Below are 9,952 nucleotides of genomic sequence, written 5' to 3'. Positions count from 1 at the left end.
GTTATATTTATACACTTATGGCCCATTGGTAATGCACAACCTAAACATTTAGGGATAAATTCTGTATCCATGTTATCATTGCTCATAAACTATACTTGATAAAGCTGAATTTGTATTAGGTAAAACAGTAAGGTCTCATCAATAAATGTTTTATAGCACATTATAGCAATCTCCATGGGTTCCTATGCAGGCTCCTGATTGTGATGTATTGATACACCTGGCTCTGTTACAGCAGTAAAGCATATGCAACCTACACATGACATAAACACATTTAAGTTAAATGTATTTCAATATTAAAGAATCCACATCTATGTTACATTCCTGTTAGCCCAGCTTTATCTTTTCTTTATTGTCTTTAAAGCAGAAAGTAAGCACTATATGGTAGTTGCATGGCTGCAATTTATACACAGTATATCTTGACAATGATAATGCATTTTTACATATACACAAGTTTTTAAGAAATAAATATACATTTAAAAAAAAAAAAAAGTTTGTTGTCGACTTTCACCATGTGTGGAATTTTGTCTGACTGGAAATTGTGCGCGCGCGTGTGTGTGTGTTAATTATAGGCTATGCACTATAAAAAAAAGTTATAATTCCAAGCAAGAGGCTTAATATTTTTCATCTGTTATGGTAAGTATCTGATATGCGCTGCATTGTTCTCTTCCCAGCTATGATACCTGATTATGCTTCTTTAAATGACATGCGAGTAAACTGTTGTTTTACCCCCAGTGAGGTTCAAACGGTGTTTAGAATAAACCTTTCAACTGTAAAAATAACATTTGGGGGCTAGCGCCAACGCCAAGTCGGACGCGCCTGATTTTTATATACATAATTAACACAACAAAATGACTAGTTAAATTTGAATGCAGCATTTGAACAGAGGTGATCATGTAAGCTCATTAGATATAGCCAGCTCTCTGGGATGATTGCTGTGAAACGTGTAGCCTTTCCCAGAATATAGGCGTTGGTCTGGAGTAAACTTAATTACCATTTTTGGTGGAGCAGCATCAAAACATCAAAACCTGTTGTCTTTAATTAAGGCCATAAGAAACTCAATTAATCGTGTTAAAACGTCCGTGGAATAGTTTAAAACTAATATTTTCTCAGAAGTTCACTCACTGAAAATTTCAAATTTGAATTCTAACAGTCATTTAACAAGCAAGGCCTAATATGTGTAGAATTATTAGAAAGATATGATGGTTTACATTTAAACGAATGCAGCATAAAAGTATATAAAATATACAAATCCACAAAATTCAATTACCTTAAATATATTAAAACATTTCAAATTCGACTCAGAGATTCATAATAAGTACAATCAATAAACATTTAATTGCAATATTTGATTGATTATTTACCTAACTGTTTAATTTAGTTAACTTAGTTTAGTTCCATATTTCTTATGTTAGGCCAATTCTGATTTCAAAAAAGTACTTAAAGAATATGCTATTAGGTTTTGCATAAAAATCACTGATTATGTTATCACGTGTCTTTTCCGAGATCTAAATATATTATATATATATTATATATACTATATATATACTAATACTATAATAACGTATATAATAAATATATAAATATATAATCTTAAACACTTCATTAGCCCTCACAAGATCCCATGCTATATCAGTTGCATGGGGATACCTATACCCGTCTTATTTAATAGATTTAAATATACATTATATTTTCACTTTTCAATTCATAAATGTACTTCCTTGCAACAATATAGACCAACTGATTCGCATTTTACTGTTATGCAGTCATATCGTGAATCCTTATTTTTTTAATTTCCATGATCGCGTAACATCTCGAGCCATTTGAAAGCACACATATTCTGAAAGATTGACTTGTACAGCTTAAAACTTTATTTGAAATATATGTATCTCCAAGACTAGGAGGACTACTACTAAGTCTCATTCAGCAAGTGACAACAGGTGCAAAACAGTTTTCCGAAACTTTGAATAGCGTTGGCTGACATTCTATTTCTGTTTCGCTTTTTAGTGCAATGAGCAGTAGATAGACGTTCTGTTTTGTTCTGTTTATTTCTTGTGCAGTTTTAGATACACCATATTTACAAGTTGTATGCATAGGGGTAGGATTATAACGAATTGACACAATGCTAACTGGAAACAAATTAGTTTGACCCAACTGTCATTAACAAGGTGGTATGATTGTTTTATTTTGCAGTGTAGGTTATTAATTAAGAAAACATTGAATGCAATTTGAATTGAGTGCAAAGTACTATTTCTATTAATCTAAAATTTGTCTGATGACATGTTGATTAAACAGACTCATAGCCCAAATGTTATCATGTAGACAGGAATAAAATTAATTTCGACAATCTTTTAGTTTTTATGAAACTATTTGTAATTGTGTTTGACTACACCATGGCCAGGATTGATAGGATAGTTCGTTAAAATATTGAACCGGCGTTAATGAAGTTTCTGAAAACAATGCCCAAACAAAATGTGAAACCCATCATTATATTTAATAGTTCTCTGTATAGTCAGACATGAGTAATTATAGACCTATTTCCACTTTCAATGCTTTCAGTCGAGTTTAATTGAACATACATACCTGCCAGTCTCCCATTTTTGCAAGCATTGACATCCTTTTGCCTTCCTATTGCGGCTGATCATGCACCGTGTGATCTCAATGATCCTCTGATCTGTAAGAAAATCTCTCTGTTTACCTGAACAGGAACATCTCACCTTGTCATACAAAGTTGGGTGCCACCTGGTTGCGCGTGCGCATTTTACAAATAATGCAAAACTTCGACCCAACTTTTTAAACTAATACCTGTCCTAGCAAATGACGGATTCGTCTTATGGTGCAATACTGCGTTTTCCTCACTTAACTGCATCTCAGTCATGAAAAAGGAGTTGCACGCTGTTTTGAACCTTTAGTCAGTTATATAAGGCAAGTATAGGTGGGCATTAATTCTTAAATAGAAGGAAACCAGCGTTCAAGAGAACGGTAAAATATTACTGAAAGATTCGAGGAAAGGATTTCAACAGAATACACTCTCAATCATAAGGATACTTAATGAAAGAAAAAGTTGTGTAGTTATATAGCAGCAGTGGGTGCCAAAAATACGTCACTTTTATTCTTGTGTTTGTAAAATGAATAAATCGTGTTCCTACCTTATTTCTTTCAAAAAACAACTTAAATCTGATATTAAACTTTTCCGTTTCCATGCGGTGAGTTTAAGAGCCGCACAGACTATTTATTTTAAACGAAAACAGTGTCGTGCATTTAAGACAACATGCAATATAAATATTTCTTTTAAATATAAAAAAGCTCTTTCGCTTTATTTGTGTCTTAAAAACAAATCTCACCCTCTTCAACAATATCCATTAAGTGAATAGTTTAATCCCATGACTCCAGGGTATTAATACTTTTTGTTAGTTTTTTACTTTCTCCGGAATTCCTTAGGATCATCTTTCTAATCTCTACCCCGTTTTCATTTTTCTGACGACGTATTGTTTTTTAACCGTTGGAAGCAGGGAAGAAACTGAACTTTCTTGCCCAAACAAGAAATTATTTGCAAATAAAGAAACTGCACCAACATATAGCAATTCAATGTATTGTAGAATACCATTGGTGTTTAAGCGAAGTGTTCTTTTTTGTCATAGAATTGTAAGCATTGTAAATAAAATAATTGTATAAATGTTAATATTATGCTTTATTGTACACATACATATTATAAGACCAATTACTGTGGTGTATTCTGTAAATTAAACTAGTAGCAGCAGCAGCAGAAGCAGTAGTAGTAGTAATAATAAAAATAATAATAATAATAATAATAATAATAATAATAATAATAATAATAATAATAATAATAATAATAATAACTACATGTGTCTTTTATTGTGCATTGTCATGTGTTACAGTAGGCCTATACTGTTAATAACAAATCTGGCATGGACTATGCACCATACAATAAATTATATGTACAATTTTGTGAATTAATACAGCAAAATAATAGTTAGCATTTCTTGGATAATATATCCGTTTCGGTAATTACTTCATAATTGTCTGTTGTGTACTAAATGCTTAAAAAATGATAATAAGCAGAAGCCTTGAAAAAATATTTAAATTCTCCTTTGATATTTTGAACTACACAGATACACACAGGGAGGTGCTTATTTTGTGTAATGAAGCATGAAATGTACGATTCACACTTCATAAACCCACGCTCAAGTAACTTTATACATTTAGATTCAAATTACACGTCTAGCATATAAACACTTCCAACCAATGCAAAAGTATAACAGATAACATGCTGTACAGTATCCCACTATGCAAAGTACAATATATTAATATTATTGGAAGCAACACGTTGCAAAGGTGTGTACACTTTGTGTCCTTTTGAAAATGTCGCTTCCAAATTGTTAAACAGCAATTATTAAAAACACTTTTTCAATGGCAAGTTTTTGAAACTAATGAAATACTGGTACATTAAATCTACTCCCAGCGCTTAAACGGCACAATACCGTTTATCATTATATATATATATATATATATATATATATATATATATATATATATATATATATATATATATATATAGCTATATATATATATATATATCATACTTGTACTTGTTTCGATGAACAGTACCAACAAACACATTAATAACTTTAAGTCCTTTTTAAATCCGGATGATGTGTACGAGGAATAATAAATAATAAATAACCTCATAAGAAAACATGGATGTTGGAAATTGCGTCTGTTGAATTGATGTACACTATTCAGTCGGATTTTGCGAATTGTCCACATCATTTGTAGCCACTGTCCAAACTGTAGACGATTGCATGCATCACAAACACAGCATCCTGCGTTTGTTTAATTGAACAGCACGCATGTGTACATAAATTAATGCATGTTCAGGTCCTTGTACTGTATTGAGACATAAATGTATTTATTCTGTACAATTAGTAGCCTAATATATAGACCAAGCATTTTGTGTGTGTGTGCGTGTGCTGTGTGTGTGTGTGTGTGTGTGTGTGTGTGTGTGTGTGTGTGTGTGTGTGTGTAGATAAGCAGCCAAAAGTGGTTTGTCTCTATGAACTGTATGTATACAAACACAATATAATGTTTTTAAAAACTTGCTCCAGTATGGTAATCTTATTCTGCCCTGAAGTGAACTAATGAAAGTCACACTCAAAGATGTTATAATGTGCAGCAGTTTGTGTATGTCCTATTTGACACATAATTACAAAGTTAACTTGTCAAAGCCTTAGTTAACCCGTAAGGCTCAGTGATTGTTATTAATGTAAATACACACGTGGTTTTACACACCCGTCAGACAGTTTTAAAAACTAAAATATTTGTTGTTTATCATTTTACTTCATGCAGGTATAGCCTACGTTTAAAATGAGTTCCAACATTATATTAGTCACTCAACAGCCCAAAGGGACATTTACAAGCTGTTAGCAAAAGACCGTGTTCTAGAAGAAAGGTATACATATAAAGAAACTCTGCACTGCGTGGAATGCGTGTTACTTAAAGCTGAAAAATAAATATCGAGAGAGAGAAAAAAAAAAACTATTCCCAAATGGGTTTGAATAATTATACAATCTAGCAATAGACAGATACAAAAATGCTTACACAGTATCGTCTATATATTGCATTAATGTGATGTGTGAAAAAATGTTTTAAGAACGATCCGCGTAATTGTGATCTGGTTATTATACTGAAAATTGCAAATGACGTATTCACTTTTTAAGTTTATTTTGAAAAGAATAACCTCTAACATACATGCAAAGTTTTGTTAATGTTAATCACCAGGAAAAACAAAAACAAACAAAAAAAACAAGAATCGCATTTTTGAGAAAACAAAATACATTTTTGGTACATGGAAGGGTGTTTTGGAAATCTTTGAGAAAATGCGTGTTTTATTGTCATTTTCACATTGATTTGTATGTGAATGCTTTTTTTTTTTTTAATGAAAGTAACTCATACAACCTTTAGAACAAAATGTGGGTGTATAAAACTACACATAGAATGGTTTAAAGTAGATTTACTGGTATGACTGTTTTTTGAGTTGATAACTATAAAGAATCGATATTGAAAATAAATAATTAAATCAGGCAGACGCTGCAGACTGCGCTAAAGACTAAAATGAGAAATGCGTTTGAGCAGCTGTTGTGGTAGAAACTCATCGTTGTGTTAAATACAATTACATTACTTTTAAAACAGAACATCTCTGTGGAATTATACTAAAATCTATATGTCCAATATTTGAAAATTAATAACGGACCATGCAAATTTGTCTAGCGGGCGAGTTTTAACGTGGGGTGTACTATCTATTTCTTCCAGACCTGAATAGGCGATACTGAGTGTTACTTATTTTCTGTTTTCTGTCCTAAACATTTTACCAAACAGACGTAGATGCAGGCAAGGCGGTTGTTGCATTATTAGTCCTCTGGCGCCACCATGTGCATAATTTAATTTAATATTTTAAGAAGCCAGAGCATGTGCTGTGCATTTATGAAATCATAAAGGTTGAAATCATATCATGAAAGGTTTGCTGGTAGAAATCCCTTTATACTAGCAACCCTTTCATTTCTGGAAAAGGCATGTACTGTCTGTGGTTACTGGAATCCCCTGTACCTAACAGTGTTTATAATCCAGGGGAGCCCTGTGGCAGGCATACATGCAATGCGATAAGCCGTCCTTATCGTGCAAAATATATATATACAATCCTAAGCAACGCTGGAAAAATACATATTTTCTGTAAATTATGCATGATTGATTTTAACGGTGGGATGTGTGAACAATAATGATGATGTGTGTGGTAAGCACGAGACACATCATCATTATTGCTCACACTCAGAAAACCTTCAATAACATATTTTGTTGCCAAAGGAAAAACGGAAATCAAGACAGTTAAACATGCAGGGACCTTCACATGTAGAGACTACTTCAGCAAATCTGTAGTAGACATGTTCCCAGACTCACAAAGTATTGTGCAGGAAAGTCTGAAAGTCACACATAGTGTAATATCGTTTCTATTATAATTTCAGCACCACCATTGCTTTAGAAATTCAAATTGATCGATAATATGTGCTTTTATACAGTACTAGTATGTTCATTTAAAATAGAAGATATTTGACAATGAAATGTTGACTTTACAACTTTATAGGAATGGGATTTTAATGGACATATTTTTTGTTAGAACATTTTAACCAGCTCCTCAGCCAGCAGGTGGTCTACTAAACCTGCACAAATGAAAATCAGCAAACCAGCAGATCTGATTATTGGCGTGTGTGAACTATGCATATTTATTTTCACATGTATTCATGTTAATCTTTATTTATTTATTTATTTATTTTTTAAACTAACTAGTGCTTCTTCAAACAGGGCTCCTTGAAGTATAACCGTACAGTTTTCAAACATAACTGGCTCATATCTAGCTCTGTTCAAGGTTAGACTGGGTCGTACAGGTCCCTGAAAGAATTTCAAGGAAAACCGGTCTTTTTTTGCAGTGGATGAATTAACAACCTACCACTTTTACTGTACAGTAGATTATAATAAAATTCACTGTGGCTGTGTAATTCACAGCCATTCTTTTTCTAATGAATAGCTTTATATTAGGCATTTTAAAAGTTATGGTGCATTGTGACGTGCACATTAGATTCTCACCAGCAATAAGACAAACGAAACACAAAATTAAAAATTTGTAATAGTCAGCAGCTCAATAGTGCAGGTGTTTGCTGCAACATTGATTTTAGAATGCTTTTGATGTTATATTCCCATTTTTACTTTACCCCCGAGGAACGTTAGGTTACAGCTGTAACCCCGGTTCCCTGAAAGAGAAAACGACCAACAACAAATACTTTTGGGATATGTCTGCCTTAGGTAGATATTCGTTGAGCATTTTATGTCAGAGCTGCCGATAGGCAGCAATAGTCAGGAAGTGATTATTGGATCAATAATCACTTCCTGATTATTGATCCAACTGTGCTCACTGGCATAGCCAAACACTTGGATATTATTTTGTACCCTTTCCCTAATCTATGCATTTGTATTACTTTATCTTTAACGTCTGTAGAATGCTCTTTGGTCTTCCTTTTCCTTCAGATTCACAGCCTTACCAATGATCCTTCAGCAGTGGGGTTTTTATCCAAAAAATGTGACAGCAACTTTAATGGTTCACAGGTGGAGGCCAATGGTAAGGTAATTGTGTCCTCGATAGGGCAATTTCTTTCATCAGTGCAAACTGGGAGCTTCCACAGCACAGGGGTTGAATACTTATGCAAGCAAGATATTTCAGTTTTTATTTTTCTTAAAAATATTTCCCAACATAAAACCAATGTCACCTTACAATAATTAATTTTGAGTTTCAGTGTTTAAAAATAAAATATCGAACAGAACGAAATTGCAATGTACCATTTGTAATTCGGTAATATGAAAGAATTGGTCAGGGGTCTGAATATTTTTGCAAGGCACTGTACTTTCTAATGACTAGGAATCATGCAGCGGGGTAATGTGTTTTGTGTAAAGTATTATGTTTGAGTGAATTGGCTTACGTACAATTTCTGTAGACAAAACTATGGTATTTTCTGGTACAGTGCTATGTATAACTTTTTTTTTACGGTGCGGACCACTAAGTGAATAGTATTAACTTAAATGGTCCTTGCAGCCAGATGATTTTGACACCCCTGCACTATAGGAAGTGTGCAACTAAACCAGGGTCTGGCCTGTAATAGAAATGTTATAGAAAATAGGATTGGCTCGACATGGAAAAGTACTGGCATCTCGCACTCCTATAACCTCTCTCGCATAACCTTGTATGCTTTGCTTAAGATAAACTTTTGCCTACACTGCAGCTGCAGCTGTGAGACAATGGATAATAGGATGAACCAGACATGTCTTTTTGCACATACACATAAAGCAGCCATTCTGTTATCTGCTTGCTTAGCTATATGCCACGTATGCATAGTTATAAATTGTTTCCCTTATATGCTAATATCTGAATTAACATTGGCTAACCCTCTGCCTTACTGACAGTTTTAAGGTATATAAGAAACTGATCCAACTCTGTATGTTGGAACACTACTCGATGATTATCTAGCACCCTGTGTGTTGAGAGTGTTCTTAGTTTGCAAACTTAAGAAATAAAGGCTTGTGTGTTTGGAACTCGCAGTCTCTCTTCCATTTATTAGAATTTCCATGACAATTCTTGGCGACGACGATGGGATGGCTAGCTCCGTTTGCTGATTGTTCCCGGCGACTTCTAGGTTAACTGTTGACGGGGGCTGCTTAGGAGTGGCTCAGGGAACCACACTCTGAAATAATTTCAGAGGAGAAGGACTCTCCTTGAACCCAGCTGGGAGTATCGGTGGACAGATACACCATCCCGAACAAAGACAAAGGGTGAGACTGGTTTTCCTCATACATAAAATAGACCAATTGGTAATGTTCTGGGAACCTGATAAAACCCATTCTGGGAACAGGATGCGCAGAAAGAGTTCTGGGAACTCTATTATCTAGAAGGCAAAATTAAGATAGACCATGTGGTTGATAAAGGGGGGGTCGCGGTGTTGTAGACCAGGTTGTTTTGTGGCACAAAATAGCTGATTTTCACTAAAAGGAACCCTGAGTGAAAGAAAGTTACAACAATGTAGAGAAAAGTTAGAAGAGTTTGAGAAGACAAAGAAAGAAAAAAAGAAAAATAAAGTTGACCCGCGCCTCCGCCTCTGATATCCAACCCAAGCAACCCGACAGGTTTCTAAGGCGGTTCCCGATGGACTTGGTCCCCTTGGTTGCCCCCTGGACTGAGCTTCTTATCATTGCCAGAATCCCCTGAGACATCAGGATCTTCCAGCATGCTCGCTACACGGTCGGGACCAAAAGGCAATCCGAACAACACCATTATCATGGCCCCCCCTGACAGCATACTGGCTGCCAGAGGTCCTGATTCAGCTCAGCTGGAGACAAG

At 34.4% G+C, this 9,952-nt stretch overlaps 1 protein-coding gene across 1 annotated transcript in view; it reads right to left on the bottom strand.

The window, feature by feature from the left end:
• LOC121314536 (transcription factor AP-2-alpha) overlaps nucleotides 1-2,669 on the bottom strand; it is a 15,840-nt gene extending 13,171 nt beyond the window's left edge. Inside the window, exon 1 of the mRNA XM_041247923.1 lies at nucleotides 2,581-2,669. Within this exon, the coding sequence (XP_041103857.1) occupies nucleotides 2,581-2,613 (33 nt within the window). The 5' untranslated portion in view covers nucleotides 2,614-2,669. The remainder of the gene's footprint in view (nucleotides 1-2,580) is intronic.
• Nucleotides 2,670-9,952: the final 7,283 nt, after the last annotated feature.

Source organism: Polyodon spathula, chromosome 4 (assembly GCF_017654505.1).
Source record: "Polyodon spathula isolate WHYD16114869_AA chromosome 4, ASM1765450v1, whole genome shotgun sequence".
Classification (NCBI taxonomy): domain Eukaryota; kingdom Metazoa; phylum Chordata; class Actinopteri; order Acipenseriformes; family Polyodontidae; genus Polyodon; species Polyodon spathula.
This window is presented reverse-complemented; position numbering and strand designations above follow the sequence as displayed.